This window comes from Physeter macrocephalus, chromosome 16 (genome assembly GCF_002837175.3).
Source record: "Physeter macrocephalus isolate SW-GA chromosome 16, ASM283717v5, whole genome shotgun sequence".
In the NCBI taxonomy this organism is placed as follows: Eukaryota; Metazoa; Chordata; class Mammalia; order Artiodactyla; family Physeteridae; genus Physeter; species Physeter macrocephalus.
Genome location: NC_041229.1, coordinates 33157824 through 33177685, shown reverse-complemented (window position 1 = coordinate 33177685; position 19862 = coordinate 33157824). Strand labels below are relative to the sequence as shown.

The following is a 19862-nucleotide window of genomic DNA, read 5'->3' as shown; positions in this document are numbered from 1 at the left end:
GTCCAGATTCTCAAAGTACTCCCTGTTCTTCTTACTGAATATGATAACTATTTCTGACATGTCTTGATAACTCCTTATCTTCTCATATCTCTCATTTGTAGTCATGTTTTCTAAATCAGTACTTTAAAATTAGCAAAGATTCTCTAAATCACGCTAACTAACCATTAATTTAATGTATCTTTTCACTTAGTATACCTACTTATTGACTCATAGCACTACATCTCCCTGGATGTATTGTTAAAAGCCACATTTAATCTCAAACTTCTTTTGCTACCATTAACTGATATTTTCCTGCCTTTACCTTTGTTCCTAAATCTCAACTGATCCACAAATTTTTCTTCAACTCTAGATTTTACAGCCACATTAGATATGCATTACTGGCTGCATTTTTCTTTGTCATAAGAATTGTAATTTATTGAACCATAATAACAACGTCCTCTAAAATAGTCACTCCCCTGCCAATCCTCACCAATTTACATACTTTTTCGTTGCCATAAATTTGCTTTCTAATTACCTCATGTGGATGAACAGAATTCTAATTCAGTATGCTGCTAAGTCAAAATGAGAAGCATAAATTCTGATACAATTTTCATTTTTTAAAGCCAAAAGAACGTGCTATAGGCATCCTTCTAGAAATGTTTCTGTTTCCCAAATCTGTACCACTCTGTACATGGCTATAGCATCAAATATGTTTCCTATTGCAGCACATAGCACACTCGATTGCACTGTTTATCTGTCTCCACTGTTAGACTGTAAGTGCCATGAGGGGACCATATAGTCATTCTCTGATGAATCTCCAGTATATAGCATTGTGCCTAACTCCCATGAGATACCCAGTAAAATATTTGATTTTGCTCTTGACACTTCCCAAGTATGTTAAACCTACGGCATCCTTCCCTATAAGAATTTCAGTAGATAGAATTATTGCACATGTTTTATACTTTTACAGAGAATTTACTTCTCTCCCAAGACTCCGAAGTAAATTTAAATCCATGAAAGATAGAGAAAGTAAATGGAGGCAGCATACTTTACCAGAATGCAGAAAGGAGGATCAAGTACGGGCACGCTTCAATATATGAAAATATTACTTTTCTAAAGTATTTTTTTCTTGTATGCAGGTTAGTTCAAGTTCAAAACACATTTTTAATAAACAAAAAGTATTATAAATTTTTGTCTAGTCTCCCAAGGAAGTTCATCTTTTATGATGTAAATGAAATACTGACCATTGACAATGAACAATAATAGCAACAGAAAAAGTCGCTTTCTCTTATTAAGCTTACCATGTCCTGTGCTAGGCATTTTACATGCATTTTCCTAACAAAACCATGAAATAGGTGTTATTATCTCTACTATACAGTACAGGCACTTCAGATTTAGAAAGGTTAGTAACTTGCTCAAATTTGCTCAGACAGGAATGTGTAGGAGATTGTTTTTTGTTTTGTTTTGTAGGAGATTGTTTTGAATCCAGATCTGTGAGACTGCAAAGCCATTGTTCTCTCCATTATGCAAAGCAATCATAATACCAACAATTATGATAAAAGCACAAAAACAATGAAACAATGCAAATGCATTTAAAATCTTAACTGCTGCTACTTGACCATTATACACACACACACAAAAACAGTTTATTGGGGGCAAATGAGTAGAAACAGTATAATACTGTGAAACACCTCTGAACTGATCATCTGAATACTAATCTTCCAATGCAATTTCTTCTACAACTAGCCATATGATCTTGTATAAATAGTATAATTTCTATGACGTTAGTTTTCTGACCTGTAAACACAGGATAATTCTGTGTCCTAATCTGTAGTTATAAAACTTTTTGCCATGCATACATGTTCAATTCTAGTACCATGAACAGACATCAAAAAACACTTAACTTGGCTACCCAATATATCCAAATACCAATTTACCAAAAGGCAAACACAAAAGTAAAAATAAAAGTAAGCTTTCAGCTATCTTCTACATTGTTAAGGATCTATTACTGATGTATTTAACAAATTTTCTGATTGCTCCTTTCAAATGATTTGAAGATGACAGCTTTGAGTACTCCCTCAGAACACTATTCATTTCAAGAATCAGGAATAACAGACTTTCAAGGATCTGCCCCCTCACTACCTACTTCTCTAGCCTCAATTGCTCACTATTCTCAAATGTCTTCTAATGCTATTGCTTTCTTATTGCTTAGATGTATTTTTTGTGTGTGTGTGTGTGTGGTATGCGGGCCTCCCTCTGTTGTGGCCTCTCCCGTTGCGGAGCACAGGCTCCGGACGCGCAGGCTCAGCGGCCATGGCTCACGGGCCCAGCCGCTCCGCGGCATGTGGGATCCTCCCGGACTGGGGCGCGAACCCGGTTCCCCTGCATCGGCAGGCGGACGCGCAACCACTGCGCCACCAGGGAAGCCCCGCTTAGATGTATTTTTAATCTTCTCTTATCTCTTTGCAGATTTTTTTTTCCCTGCCTTTTCCAACTGGTGAACTCTACTTATCTTTAAATACTTAGCTCGGCGTCACCTTCTCCTAAAAACCTTCCCTAAACCACCAGACGGAATTAAACTCTCTTTTGTATTACCATAGCCCCTTATGTATACTTCCATTGCTGCATATAACACATACATTGCATTTGCTTACATATCTGTCTAAGCTGTAACCTCCTACCTAGCTCAGAATGTGACATACAGAAGGCAGTCAATAAACATTTGAAATCCTTGATTGCATATCAAATGTTTAAACATCTGATATTATTCCCAGGTATTTTATAGGCAAGAGGGTCACAGCAACAGTCAAATTATTGAAACACAGAAACCTCAAGCAGTAGTCCCACTCCCTGATGCTGGAGTCTATATTATTGAAGTTCGAGCATACAGTGAAGGAGGGGATGGAACCGCTAGCTCCCAAATCAGGGTCTCATCATATTCAGGTAAGTTTTGACACGATAGGCTTAATTTGATAGCCACTAACAATATTAAGATGGTGTAAAACTCATCAAAATTAACATGATGGATTGCATGGTTCAGAGACTTTGAAGTTTCTCTTATTTTACTCTGATTTGCTATATGATCCTCCAATTAATACAAACCATGGCAGCCCACTCACAACTGTGGAATTTCTACAAATCTAGAAAAGAGTTAACATTTTCATTAAAATATCTTTATTTGTGAAATTCCCCTGGCTATCCTGATCTCAAGTAGTGTCTTGCTGGTCATTTGTGCTTTTCAATATTGCTTTTAACCAGTATTGCACTAATTTAATATATTATACCCATTTCTCTATTGTCATGATTGCCTTTATCATTAGATAATGGAAAGTGAGGGACAGAAAAGTTTAAAGGGAATGCTTTTTAAATTAAAATTTGATTGTGTTTATGGATTGCAAAATAAATTATAAATTTCATTGAATATCTTTGTTTGGGGTTTTTTTCTTTTTCTAGCTTTAATGAAATATAATTGAGATATAGCATTGTATAAGTTTAAGGTGTACAACAGTTGATTTGATACACTTGTATATTGCAAATATGTACACAGATTTATTGCAAAAATATAGCTAATACCTCCATCACATCATATAACTGTTATTTATTTTTTGTAGTGAGAACATTTAAAATCTACATTCTTAACAACTTTCAAGTATATATTACAGTTTTATTAATTACAATCACTATGCTATATATTAGATCTCTAGAACTTATTTGAGCATCATTGTTATTATTAGCAATATTAATAATTTCTAGCTTTGACTGAGCCTTTGCTATATGTCAGGGACAGTCATAAGTGCTTTACATACATCATCTTATTTAATCCTCTTAACAATCTATGAGGTAGGTTGCAATATTCTTGTTTTACAGAGAAAATTTAAGTAACTTGCCTAAGATCACACTATTACTAAGTGGAAGAACCAGGATTCAACCCCAGTGCCATCATTATTACACCAGCAAGAGAAAATTGATTAAAGGAAGGGAGATTTTTACAAATTCGGAAGAAAGTAGTCATTTCATTGAGGTAGTCAAAAAAGAAAGGAAAAGATTTCATTAAACAAATGTCTCATTGAGAAAATATTGGGCAATTTTTAAGACCTTGTATAAAAATGTTTAATGTACATTTAATTAATAGGTAATTATGAATATTATTTATTGAGCAATCATTCTCAAGCAGAAGTATCAACCTAAAGGGAAGTATCCAATGATATTCTGTAGAACTCTGAATGTGGCTTTATTATATTCAGTGTATTGCTCAACTTAGGTTAAGACCAGGGGCATTTCTTATGAATTTTTTTTGATGCCACAAAATGAGATAGAAGGAAAACATAGTGGAGAAAATAGTAAGATAGACTGAAACTTTGAGGAAAAGCTGTTGCCATAATACTTGGTAAGTAAATTCTTGCATAAAAATATGATGAAATAAAGGACATTATTGGGATAATTGATAAATTTGAATAATGTCTGTAAATTAGATAATATTATATCAACATTAATTTCCTGTTTTTAAAAATTGTACTGTGGTATACAAGAAAATGTCTTATTTTTAGGATCTGCACATTAAAGTATCTAGGGGTAAAGGTACATCACGTCTTCAACTTACTTTCAAATGGTTAAGGAAATAAACATATGTATTTATAGAGAGAATAATATAGCAAGAAGATAAAATATAAACATTTAAGGAATCTGAATGAATTCTTTATTTTATTGTCACAACTTTTTGTGCATCTAAAATTATTTCAAAATGAACATTTAAAAATAAAAATCACATGATACAGAAAAATCTGACTTTTTCAGAAATTCAGGTGAAAAGACCTGAGAACTTAAATACATTGTGGCCACACAAAAATTTAATACACTTTATGATTTATTTATAAAATTATAGTTTCAAGAGCAAGAAAGGTAATAATGTCTCTACACTGATTCATTCACAATTGAAATGTTCAGATTTTCAAGAGCACATTGAAGAACTAAAGATTATTTCTGAAAAGTGAAAAAGATGACAACTCTCTGCTTGCTTGATAAGTCTTAAATTTCTAATAACAACAATACAAAGAGCATTTACTGAGCTCTGGTCATGTTCTTTGCATTTTACATGTTTTTTATATGTCATTTTATTTTATTCTCCTAGCAAACTTATAAGTTAAGTATTTTATTATTCTCTGGCTCTCCAAGGTTCCTTTCAAATGTAACACAATCAGATTCTAAAGTATCATACAAATAATATCAACCTCCAGATTGAAAGTACTTACAAACATCTTGATTCTCCCATTTATAGTTTAATTAACTTGTAACTTCTATTCCATAAAAAAAATTATCAACTTTTATGTTTTAGTTAATAATACTTTGGCCAGTACAACCCATTTCCTGAGTTTTAATGAAGTGAAATCTCATGGTATTTTCTTAGACCGATAAAACATGAGCAACGATTGATTTCATTCTTATCTTTTTCCAAAAACCAAAAGCCTAAGAAGTTGAATGACCTGCTCTGCTCAAGTAAAATAGTTAGTTTTATATCTGGGACTAGAACTTAGTCCAATGTTTGTTGTTGTTTGTGTTTTGTTTTGTTTTGTTTTGCTATGCTGAAATAGCATATTTTTACTTTGTGGATTCTATGTGGAATTTGAGATATAGACCCTAATTAGCATTATGAAAGTGAGGGGTTTTTTGTAAAAATGTCATGTAAGTTGACTTAACAAGGATGCAGCCACTCTCAAATAAACAGAAAGAATGTTTTTACAGTCATTTATTAAGCATGCACATACCAGTCCAGTGAGGCTTTGTCATCATGCCTTTCTTATAGCTCACATGTGGCCATGCAGTTCACAGTGACCCCATTTTGTACAAGTTGAAATATATGTAACACTCCCCAATATGTTGAATAATAGGTTTTATTAGTGCCTTAGCTGTAACAGTTTTCAAAGGAAAGAAGATTTGCTGCTTTTAGAGTGTGTATATGTTTAGTTTACCAAACAAAAGTTTCTTCAGCTCTTAAAGAAACATCTGAAAAATAAATTTAGACTCTATCCTATAACAAAAATCACACCCAGAATCCTGTTACACTCAGTCTGGTCAGAGAGGATAACGTGACAGAAGGATAATTCCAAAAGTCAGTTCATACATTTTATTATTAGTCTATCATGGTTTTAATCAAGGCCAGTCATTGTTTTAATAGAGACAACATATAAGAGCATCTCTTTCCACTAATTCCTAGCTCAATGACTTTAAACAAGTTTCTATAATCTTTTTAAGCCCTGGTACCATCTGCAACACCAGGATAAATAATAGCACTTACTGCATAGGAATGTTGTGAGGATCAAATTAAATAACATGTATGAAGGGCTTTGTACAGTACTTGGCATATAGTAAGCATTCATTAAATATCAATCATGATGATGATACTTCTAAAGACCTCTGGCTTGAAGAACCATTCCTGCAGTTAGGTCTAAGGGTGGTACTTAGTTTGTGAATTTATGGAGCTATCAAAACTACTTCAGACTAATACATTCAAATCAGTGAGTTTAATCAAGAAACGACCCTAATACATTAACTGCATACAATGTTTTTGTCTCAAGAAGGAAGAACTTCTCCTGGGTAGAGGTAAGATTAATGAAAGATGCCCCTTCTTTACCAATTTTGGCATGAGAATCTATAATTTAAGACTGCTCAATTGAAACAGTCAAATCAATCAAGGACCCATAAGTAAATTAAATAAATTAATATTTTATTATTAAATTTAAAAATTTACTTAAAAAATAAATTATGAATTCTTGTTGCCACAAACTTTTGCTAATTATTTTTACTCCATTTCCTGAACTATGCACTATAGAAATTATTTTATTTTCATACCTGGAATTTGGGATATTTTCCATCAGTGCATCATGTTGAAAATTATACTGAATCTCCTAATTAAGTGTATTTGCTCGACATGACACAGCCTTTTAAATATAAATTCCATATACACTTCTGCCCTCCATATACCTTTTGAGAACCCCAGACAACATCTATGAAACATTGTGTTTCATAAGCACAAGGAACGTTCTCATCAGAAAGAGGATTGATGTTGCATTCATTTGTCTTAACATACCTAAAACAACTCTTTTCTAGCTCAGGCAAAACCAAAATAATTTTGTCCATATAATGCTTCTCTTTTCCACAGGTGGGAAAATCACTAGTGCTCAGTCGACCCTCCACACTCTTTCCACGTCCTCATCATCAGTAACATTGCTTTTGGCATTGATGATTCCTTCAACCTCTTGGTGAAAACTACAGACTTAATTTGCTTTTCTTTGCTTTAACTTGATAACAACAGTGAATAGAGTGTAATGTAAGTGGAGACCCAGGACCTTGAGATAAGCGTTAAAAACTTGGAACTACACATGTTGCACTTACAGGAGGTTGGGGGGAATATTACTTAGTGGTCAGGTTTCTCTTTGGTTTTTGTAAATGGAGAGGACAGTTATTGGTCCAAGAAAAATATGCAGATTGTACGTAATAAATTTTTGTAAGCAAGCAAAGGTAATTTCTGTCAAATGTATTCTTTACTTTTTTAGTATGTTGGAATTTGATTTTATATCTGATGACCCTGAGTGTGTGCCATCCATTTGTTAAGCAAGTGGTCTCTAGCAGATCTGTTTCAAACACAAATACAAAACGGAGAATGAAATATTTGCTTAAGACTCCAAGTCTACTGTTTTTCATTTTTCCTTTGGCTGACTATTCCAATTGACAAAGCAGCAGGAGATATAAAAAAAATACTTCAACTGTGTGGTCCATTATAGGATAAGTACACAAATTTTCTCAGAAAATATTGTATGATTGCATCGTGAAATAGCAAAATTTGTCAATATGCTATTCTATATGCATCCCTAGAGCAAGTTATTAGGATAGGGAATAAGCCATTTACATTAGTGCAAGGTAAATAGAAAGCGAGTCCAAATGAACTGAAGTGCTATTGTTTTTCATCAAGTACTATGTTATCTAGCTGCAAATATAGTAAATGTTTATTTTTAATAACAAAATATAAAGTCACAAAAAATATATATATGATCACTAAAAGCTGCAGATACTGACATGCTGCCAAGGGTGCTAACTTGAAAATGAAATGAATATGGGACAGAGCTTCCCCATTTCCCCACCCACTGCTACAAAAGGTGTTGAATTAGGTCCAAGGTTTTCTTCTAACTGCAAATAATTTTAAGGACAATGAAAATCTGTTCTGCAAGTAATTTTGCATAAAATTACTGGTTTTGCATAAAATTACTGATTAAAATGGTTCAAGCATAAAAAATGTTGATTTTTTTAAAGAGTTCCATGCATCACATGCCATTAATAAAATCTTACCAACTATTAAAATAAAGAAGACCTCTTGGATAAATTGACTTTTTTTTAAATTAAGCAGTGTGTGGAAACATGGCCTCAGTACAGGGGCTCAGCTAGTCCATCTAGCCATACACTGCTTAGGAGGTAATACTCATTTGCTCTTTGAGGACTCAACTTGAACCTAAGTGATCCTAGATAGTTGTTGGAAAGTGAGGTGAAAGTTTTCTATGTGATGATATTTTACAGATATTCTAACCAGTATGAGAATGTGCCAGAGTTCACATTAGACCCAAGAAGATGCCTGAAGGGATAGTTATTGCAAAGTCATATGCCAAAAAATAGCCTGGAGAAACTACCATTTTACAGGTGTTAATATGAGAACAAAAGGTAGATTCTTTTCTTTTCCTTTATAAAATCTAAACCTGTTAATTCTATTCACATCTTTAACAGCAAGAAAAATGAAGCAGTATTGAGCTCAAACTGCCAGCTCTAGAGGTTAATCCTTGTAGAACCAGAAGAGAGATTGGAGTTTCTGTTTTGAACATCCTCAGAAATTGGATTCAGAGACACAGAACCACTGTTTGTGTTGGTCACTCATCCTCTTTGGGGGGAATTATGCCCAAAACAACCCTAAACAAACAAGAAGTGATTTAGAAGACTATTTTGATTAATAGATTATTGTAGTAAATTACCACGGATGGTGAATATCAAAGCCTGTGAATAATGACAACCAAGTGGCCTTCCTTGAGTACCTCCTTTGGAGTGGGAGAGGCTGGACTTTGCATATAGAGGGATGGTAACTGTTTTGCAGGCAAAATATGAGTTCCCCCCAAGTACGGTATAGCCTACAAGAGCAGATTATGCATCTGAAAAAAATACAGCAAGAATATTAAAGAATGGGCAATAATTTTTACTTCATATTTGATGAATCAAATCATTTTCTTCATTTTCCATGGTGTTTCATACTAGACTTAACGGACTTTAAGAATTGAATTATTAATAAAACTCACAAAACAAAGCCCCATGAAATATAATGCCAATACACGGCAAATTCAAATTAACCAATACTTCTGACTAGCTGATGGATGGTGTATATCTGACAGAATATCTAAATACAGAATGTCTGATGTATTCTTACAGGAATCAGCGATACGGGATGTTTTTATGCAACATGCACAGAATATGTATTTTGCATCATAAACCTATTAAAAACAGGTTTTAAAATGTTTATGTACTTATGTATTACATACTTGTTACTTTGTAGAAAGCAGAACAGCATTCCTTATCAAGGTACATTATACTGAGTCAGCTTTTTCTTGGATGGAATAGTAACCACACAGTCTTAAATCACTAAACAGACTGTATTTTTATATAACGTCAGTTGAACTCTGAAGAAAAAAATACTCCTCATAATTAAAAATTTCATGAAATTGAATGCCTTGCATACCCAAATGAAGGTACTGTGGACCCCATGTCAAACCGTTAAATATATTGTATGCAGTCTGTATATATACTATATATAATGGTATATACCATGTGGAAGGCACAGTCAGATAATAGTTCTGTGTACTGTTCTTGTAACATTAGATCTTTTTAATAAATAATTCTCTTTTTATTGTCTTTTATCTTCTCTCCTGTCAACTACATGAGTAAAATTATTTTATGCAGACCACAATATGCTCATAATTATGGTAATGTTTTCACACTGAAAATATCACTATGTTAGGACTCTGCATGTTGTTATCACCTTAGGTTCAAAAATCTTTATAGAGGTCCATGGTAGTTCCAACTTGAAAACTGGAAGCTATGTCAAAGAATAAACCAGCAAAGAAGCAAGTACAAATGAGATAAATTCAGAGTTAAACTCATGTTTATTTATTCTCAAGAAGAATCCATTAAATGAGTTTTGTAAACAGTTTATTAAATACATACTTCTGCTTTTTCTAAGAGCAGTATATCCCAATCTATACCAGGTACAATTCTCATAGACAGAGGTTTTGTGCCAGCACTTTTGTGTTTCCTTAGTACCATGTATACATCTCTATTATACCAGCAATCACATGATGTTACAATGACTTGTATATAAATGTTTCTTCTCCACTATCTAGGTTATGAGATCCTCCAAGGGAGACTATATTATGTTCATCTTAGAATTTCTCTCACTAGTGCTGAGCATAATACCTAGCACATATCAAATGAGCAATTGATTGGATTTAATTTCATGTTGGACTTTAAAATTTCCTTTAGAACAAGCTTCCAAAAGCCAGGGCCATCATCCAAATCACCTGGGAACCTAAAGCTCAGAGTCTGATTCAGTAGTTCAGAGACAAGGGAACTCTTATTTTCAAAATCTTCTCAAACACAAAATGATACAACTCTATTGAAGGGAACTTGGCAATAACTGATAAAATTTTATATGGATTGACACTTTGACCTAGCAATCCCATGTCAAGGGATACATTCCTAAGGTAGACTACAAAAAATATGCAATATTAGGTGAATAAATAAGGTGCAGAACAGTGAGTATATGCTCCCTTTTGTGAAAGAAGTGGGAAATATACAAACACATGTTTGCTAATATTCTCTGAAAGAAATAATGGAAGAATAAACTAAAAACTAATAAAAATTGTTAGTTACTAAGGAAATGGAGAATTGGATGTGGGAACAAATATGCAAGCAAGCTCTCAATGTACTTGTTTCATAGTTTTGAGTTTGGAACTATATAAATGTTTTACATTAATTTAAAAATCAAACAAAAAGAAAAAAAAAGCAACCTCCAAAAAATAAGAATAAATGGAAAATTAACTATATATCAGTTAGATTATTGAGAAGTTAATTTTTTTTCTTTATAGAAGAATTATAACCACAAAGATAAGCATTTTAATTCAGTATTTTGACAGTATGGAACTGTCATGTCCCATGTCATGCCTCTAATTAGACATACATACCAAGGAGAAACCATACACACACACACACACACACACACACACACACAAACACACACACACATCTTAATCTACATTCTTTGGTCTTCTTGTGAGTAATATATTTAGTATAATTGTTTTTGAAATACCCAGTATGTACATTTAAATGTTAAAATTATTAAAAGAGTATACTTTCAAAATAAAAGAATAGAGATACATACGTATATAAAATAAAACCTGTAATCTTTGAATTAGAAATATCAGTATGAATTCATGGTTTATTTAACATTTTTCTTAAAAATGCCTGTTTATTAGCTTTGTTCACTGTAAAGGTTTATAAGAACAATGAACACCTGTAATGGACAAATAATACAAATAATGAATAAACAGTGCACAAATTGTGGTTTCCAAATTCCATTCACCACTAAAAGAAACGTTCTTGGGGAAATAGCTGATTTAAGGTCTCAGTAGGAATGTACAGAATGAGATTGGGACTCCTTATTGTGGTTATAAAGGCTATCATTTAAGTGGAGACTTAATCACATCCCATTAGAAAAGACAGGATAACTTGAGCTCATAAAGAACAATGACAGCAATGAATTGAAACATGTATAATATCTAAAAATTTATTATTTCACACTAATAAATGCAAAATCATTAATTTTCTTTGCTGGATACAACATTCATCATTCTGGGAATTGCTATAAAATAAAAAAGGGAAAGAATTTAAGTATCTATTTTGCCTTTCCTATAGGGACTGTGTTTCAGGACAATCAAATCATTCATGAAGGATAGCTCTACTTTACAAAATAATCACAGTTAATAAATGCAAAATGAGTCATAGAATTAAAAAATAACAAATACTTTACTCAGGCAATGATTATTAGTAGATGTTAAAACCATTAGGTAAAGGGCTGATGAAGAACATTTCAGTAGAAATATCAGTCTGCCATCATCTGAACCCACTGATTTTTACATCATTGAAAGGAAGACACACAGACATTTAGTACATCCTGATATGATAGAATGAGATGTACACAGCACTACATCTTATTTCTTTTAATAAATGAAACTTTTTTCTTAGAAAAAGATATATCATGCCATATTGTTGTGTTCTACTTTGTTTTCCAATATTTATGTAACAGTAATAATACTGAGTCATATCTTTATAAAATATATAGTGATTCATAAATATGCAAGAATGAATTTTTATATTCAAATACATTAAATGGATCAAAATAAAATTCACTGAATAGCTTGCTGTTCCCACTATAAAATTGAACTTCAGTTTTAATAAACAAATTAATTATTCCTTATGTTGCCATTTCAACGTTATATAATAGAGGAGTAGCAATATCTTCTTGACCTGAATGTTAGAGTATAGTAAAAGAAGTTAGCAACCGAAATTTTATCAGCATGTGATTCAGCTGCAGCATACCACAAGTATTCTGCGATGGCCATTTTCCTATTTTTATTGCTTCATCTATTTTCTAATTTTGAATTAAAGCCATGACAGTTACCAGAAAAATGCTACCTGTGGCCAAACATCTGTGATATCTGCGGCATATTACATCAGTGATCTCTGCGACATATTACATATGAACCTCTAACAAGAACGAATAACTACTTAAAAGGCCATCACTACAATACTTTAGAAATATTCCAATGCTAAACATTATCTATGCAACAGAAACTGGCTCTCCAAAACCCATTTACTTCTCCCCCCAGGAATACAGCTATACCTTATTTCCCAGACTCTCTTTAACTTAAGTATGGTCAAACAACTGAGTTTCAGCTAATGGAAAATAATGGAAGTTATGTGTGCTCTCTAGCAGTATCTTAACTCATACAGCTTAGGTTTTGCTTTCTAGGAATAACATCATTTTGCTGAAGCGTGGATCTTTTCATAATGTAAAAAAAAAAATATTGCTTAAAATTATATTTTAAAATTATCATGATTTTCTATGTCAAATGTACCATATGTATCTCTCCTGACTCCCTTGGCCTCATGTACCTCCCAGCCCTAGGATGCTTGCTCCACCTGAGCTGCCACCCAACTGACTAACTCCCTTCGTGTCCACTCAGTTCCACTGCATGGGCCCTACAAACACCTTGACCTAAGATACCAGGTACTGCCATTTGTTTGCCACTCTCAGAACCAGGCCAACCAAGCACACCTCTAAGATTTTGGTCCCTCTCACAACTCCTGTATGCAGATAAAATATCACAGTGTAGGACATAGAATCTGGCTTCCCAACTAGCTCCTAAAAGTCTCAGATGATGCAGAAAAGAAGTGCAAAAAACTAACTCCTAGGAATGAACATAGACCAATGGTAAATAAAAGAAGATGGAGCTAGACAGATGTACTTATTCCCTTCTTTTCTCTCTTATGGATGCTCCAAAGCACGATTTTTTTGTAAAACCTTTCTGGAGACTCCCACATGGCCACACAGATGTGTTCGGCAAGGATATGTCTCCAACAGAGCTTAGCGTAAAGCAAAAACCTGAGTAAACATTATCTTACCTTGCTTCCCACTCTTTCCTGCTTCGCTTTCTATTTCCCTTACTCATGCTGCCCTGAGATTGCACCAAAATCTATTTACTAAGGAACCTGGGCTGAGACAGTTTCTATTATCCATTAAAGGGAACCATGGCTGCTTGAAGAAATAGTTGATTTGAGGTTTGGGGCAAAAATTGTACAAAATAGGCCTGCATTGTCTAGTAGTTCCAGAAAGCAATGGGGTCATGATAAATGGACACAGGCTCCATCTTGGAACATGTTAAATAAATAAGATTTGGAAACACCATTTTGCAACCTCTAGTGAAATATTGATCCAGGCAACATTTATCAATGGATGTTAAAACAAACCCTTGCAAGAACTGTTGACGAGGAATCTGACATCAGATAAACAACACATGAACCTACCAATTTATTTTAGCATCATTAATTTGGGACAGTCTTTCATTGTTGGCCATTTGATGTGATGTAATATGAAATATATAATGCTTCAATGAAGCTTTCTTGATTAAAAAAAAAAAAACCCTGATTCCTGAATGTAATCAACTTCCATATCTAAGTCGATTGAAAAACACATAAGGAATAGAAAAAATCTGTTACATGAGACCATGAAAAAGTAATTAGTCAAATCTGGAATGTTGAACACTCTTGAGGATAATAGTCATGTGTATTTGAGAGATCAATAACATGATGGGAAAGAAGGGAAGGAATGGGCGTTCCTTGTTAAATAAAACTTAAGAAATGGAATAAAATGCAAAGACATTGTTCAAATTATGATCCAAATAAATCATTCATAATAAGTGATATTTGTTTAAAAACTAGAAAAAATGTAATGTGGTCTAGATAGAATATGATATACTATTGATAATTTCTTTAGATATGACAATGTATTGTAGTTATTTTAGATAATTTATTTGGAAAAAGATATGACATAACATGATGGCAAGGATTTAAATTATTTATTTACTTATTTAAATTGAGATATAGTTGATATATAATATTATGTTAGTTTCATGACATTTGCATACATTATAAAATGATCACCACAATAAGTCTGTCCCATCTGTCCCCATGCAAAGTTATTAAAATATTGCTGACCATACACCTTATGCAATATATTACAACCCTATGACTTATTTATTGTATAGTTGAGGTTTATACCACTTCATCCCCTTCACCTATTTCACCCCCCTACAAACTCTCCCTTCTGGCTACCACAAATTTGTTCTCTGCATCTATGAGTCTATTTTTGTTTCATTTTGTTTGTTGGTTTGTTTTGTTTTTATAATTGCATATATGAGATTTTGTCATATTTGTCTTTCTTGGTCTGACTTATTTCACTTAGCATAACATCCTCTAGATTTATCCACATTGTCACAAATGGCAACATTTCATTTTTTATGACTGAGTAATATTCCATTGTGTAAATATACTACATCTTCTTTTTCCATTTGTCTGTTGATGGACATTTAGGTAGTTTCCATACCTTGGCTATTGTAAACAATGCTGCAATCCACATTAGAGAGCATACATCTTTTAAAATTAGTGTTTTTTTTTTATTTTGGGTAAATGTCCAGAAGTAACGTTAATGAATCATATGGAAGTTCTATTTTTAAATATTTTAGGAACCTCCATACTGTCTTCCATTATGGCTGCACCAACTTATAATCTCACCAACAGCACACAAGTGTTCCCTTTTCTCCACAACTTCACCAATACTTATTACTTGTCATCTTTTAGATGATGTCTATTCTGAAAGGTGTAAGGTGGTGGTACCTCATCGTGGATTTGACTTGTGTTTCCCTCGTGATTAATGTTTAGCATCTTTTTATGTGTCTGTTGGCCATCTATATATTTTCTTTAGAAAAATGTCTACTCAGATACTCTCTCCATTTTTTTAATCATGGTGTTTGTTCTTTTGATGTTGAGTTGTATGAGTTATTTGTATTTTTTTTATATTAACACCTTATCAGATATACTGTTTGCAAATATATTCTCCCATTCAGTAGGTGGCATTTTTGTTTGGTTGATAGCTTCGTTCACTGTGTAAAAACTTTTTAGATTGATGCAGTCCTTTGTTAATTTTGCTTTTGTTTTCTTTGCCGGAGAAGACATATCCAAAAAAACTATTGCTAAGACTGATGTCAAAGAAATTTCAAGAATATTTGTGGTTTCAACTTTTACACTTGTCTTTAATCCATTTTGAGTTTATTATTGTATATGTCCTGAGAAAGCAGTACAGTTTGATTCTTTTCCATGTAGCTGTCCAGTTTTCACAACACCATTTATTGAAGAGGCTGTCTTTTCCCATTGTATATTCTTTCCTCCTTTGCCATAGATTAATTGCCCATATGTGCATCAGTTTATTTCCCTAGTCCCTATTTTGTTCCAATGACCTATTTGTCTATTTTTGTGCCAGTAAAATACTCCTTTTGTTACCGTAGATTTGTATTATACTTTGAAATCAGAGAGCATAATACCCCTAGCTTTTTCTTCTTTCTCAAGATTGCTTTGGCTATCAGGGTATTTTGTATTTTCATACAAATTTTAGAATTATTTGTTCTACTTCTGTGAAAAATGTCACTGATATTTTGATAGAAATTACATTGAATCTGTAGATTGCCTTGAGTTTTATAGTCATTTTAAAATTATTAATTATATCATTCATGAGCATAGTATATCTTTCTATTTGTTTATATCATTTTCAATTTCTTCTATCAATATCTTATAGTTTTCCAAGTATCAGTCTTTTACCTCCTTGGTTAGATTTATTCCTAGGCATTTTATTCTCATTGATGCAATGTAAATGGGATTGTTTCCTTAATTTCTTTTCCTGATAGTTCTTTGTTAGTGTAGATAGTTTTACTGGTAAATTTTAGCAAACATTTAAAAAAGAATTAACACCAATCCTTCCTAAAAAATAAAGGGAAAGAAACACTCCCAAACTCATTTTATTAAGGCAACATTATTCTGATACCAAAGCCAGAGAAGGACACTATAAAAAAAGAAAACTACAGGCTAATATCCCTGATGAAAGACATACTGTGTTCTTGGATTGGAAGAATCAGTATTGTTAAAATGATAATACTACCCACCTACTGATTCAATGCAATTCCTATCAAATTACCAATGGCATTTTTCAGAGAACTAGAAAAAATAATTTCAACATTTATGTGGAAACACAAAGGACCCTGAATAACCAAAGCAATCTTGAGAAAGAAAAATGGAGCTGGAGGAATCATGCTCCCTGACTGTAGACTATACTACAAAGCTACAGTCATCAAAAAACTATCGTATTGGCACAAAAACAGACACATACAAATTGAAAGAGATATCATGCTCATGAATTGGAAGAATTAATATCGCTAAAATGACCATACTACCTAAGGCAATCTACAGATTCAATGCAATCTCTATCAAAATACCAATGGCATTTTTCACAGAACTAGAACAAATAATTCTAAAATTTGTATGGAAACACAAAACACCCCAAATAGCCAAAACAACTGAGAAAGAAACAAAAAGATGAAGGTACCATGCTCCTTGATTTCAAACTGTACTACAAAGCTGCAGTAATCAAAATAGTATGGGAAATGAGAGCCCAGAAATAAACCCACACACTTATGGTCAATTAATATACTACAAAGAAGGCAATAATATACAATGGAGAAAAGACAGTCTCTTCAATAAGTGGTGCTGGGAAAACTGGACAACTACATGTAAAAGAATGAGATTAGAACATTTTCTCACACCATATGCAAAAATAAACTCAAAATGGATTAAAGACCTAAATGTAAGACCAGACACTATAAAACTCCTAGAGGAAAACATAGGCTGAACAACTTTGACATAAATTGCAGCAATAGTTTTTTTGGATCCATCTCCTAAAGAAAATAAAAACCAAAATTTAAAAAATGGAACCTAATTAAAGTTAAAAGCTTTTGCACAGCATAGGAAACCATCAACAAAATGAAAAGCCAACCTACTGAATGGGAGAAAATATTTGCAAATTATATGACTGATGAGACATTAATATCCAATGCATATAAATAGCTGATACAATTCAACATCAAAAGGAAAACTGGACAACTACATGTAAAAGAATGAGATTAGAACATTTTCTCACACCATATGCAAAAATAAACTCAAAATGGATTAAAGACCTAAATGTAAGACCAGACACTATAAAACTCCTAGAGGAAAACATAGGCTGAACAACTTTGACATAAATTGCAGCAATAGTTTTTTTGGATCCATCTCCTAAAGAAAATAAAAACCAAAATTTAAAAAATGGAACCTAATTAAAGTTAAAAGCTTTTGCACAGCATAGGAAACCATCAACAAAATGAAAAGCCAACCTACTGAATGGGAGAAAATATTTGCAAATTATATGACTGATGAGACATTAATATCCAATGACAACCTGATTAAAAAATGGGCAGAAGAACTGAATAGACATTTTTCCAAAGGCAAAATGCAGATGGCAAACCAAATTCGACAGAACATTAAGGGCATCATAATGATCAAGTGGGATTTATCTCTGGGATGCAAGAATATTTCAACATATGCAAATCAGTAAATATGATGTACCACATTAATATAATAAATGTTAAAAACCATATAATCATCTCAATAGATTCATAAAAATAATTTGACAAAATACAATCTCCTTTCAGGATAAAAACTCTCAACAAATTGGGTATAGAAGGACCACACCTCGGTATATAAAAGGCCATGTATGAAAATCATAAGAGGAGAAATAACACAGGGTGCTCATTCTCATCACTCTTATTTAACATAGTACTGGAAGTCTTAGCAAGAGTAATCAGGGAAGAAAAAAAGAAAGAAAGAAAGAAATAGCACCCAAATTGGAAAGTAAGAAGTAAAATTGACTTTGTTGACAGACAATATGATCTCATATATAGAAAATCCTAAAGATTCCACACACACACACACACACACAAACACACACACACAAAAAACAGTTACAACTAATCAATGAATTCAATAAAGTTGCAAGATACAAAATCAATATATGAAATAAAGAAAACTACTTCATTTACAATAGCATCAAAACAAAACAAAAAAAAATACTTAGGAATAAATTTAACCAAGGAGGTTTCAGATCTGTACTTTGGAAACTATGACTTTGATGAAAGATATGAAGAAGACAAAAATAAATGAAAAGATATCTTGTGTTCATAGGTTGGAATAATGAATATTTTTAAAATATGCATACTATCCAAAGCCATCTACAGAGTCAATGTAATCCTTATCAAAATTACAATGGCAGTTTTCACAGAAATAGAAAAATTAATCCTAAAATTTGTATGGAACCACAAAACACCCTGAAGAGCTAAGCAATTTTCAGAAAGAAGAACAAAGGCAGAGACATCACACTTCCTGATTTCAGACTATACTTCAAAGTTATATTTAAAACAGTAGCGTACTGGCATAAATATAGACACATAGATGACAAATGGAACAGAACCAAGAGCCCAGAAATAAACCCTTGCATATACAGTAAACTAATATTTGACAAGGGAGATAAGAATACTCGATGGGATATAAATAATTCCTTCAAAAATTGTGCTCAAGAAACCAGATAATCACATGCAGAAGAATAAAATAGGACTCCTATTTTATACCACTTACAAATATTAACTTGAAAAGGTTTAAAGACTTAAACATAAGATATGAAACCATAAAACTCCTAGAAGAAATCCTAGAAAAAAAAGCTCCTTGACATTGGTCTTTACAACAGTATTTTGGATATGACAAAAGCACAAGCAACAGAAGCAAAAGTAAACAAGCAGGACTATATCAAACTAAAAAGCTTCTTCACAACAAAAGAAATGACTGACAAAATAAAAAGGTAATCTACAGAACAAGAAAAAACATTTGCAAACCAACTATCTGCTAAGGAGTTAATATTAAAATATATAAAGAATTCATACAATTCAACAGCAAAACAACAAATAATCCAATTAAAAATGACAGAGGGGCTTCCCTGGTGGCACAGTGGTTGACAGTCCGCCTACCGATGCAGGGGACGCGGGTTCATGCCCCGGTCCGGGAAGATCCCACATGCCGCGGAGCGGCTGGGCCCGTGAGCCATGGCC

At 32.9% G+C, this 19862-nt stretch overlaps 1 protein-coding gene across 1 annotated transcript in view; it reads left to right on the top strand.

Annotated features, from left to right (window-relative positions):
• CNTN5 (contactin 5) overlaps positions 1-9923 on the top strand; it is a 1454884-nt gene extending 1444961 nt beyond the window's left edge. The window contains exons 24-25 of the mRNA XM_055091393.1: positions 2754-2922; positions 7136-9923. Of these exons, the coding sequence (XP_054947368.1) occupies positions 2754-2922; positions 7136-7239 (273 nt within the window). The 3' untranslated portion in view covers positions 7240-9923. The remainder of the gene's footprint in view (positions 1-2753; positions 2923-7135) is intronic.
• Positions 9924-19862: the final 9939 nt, after the last annotated feature.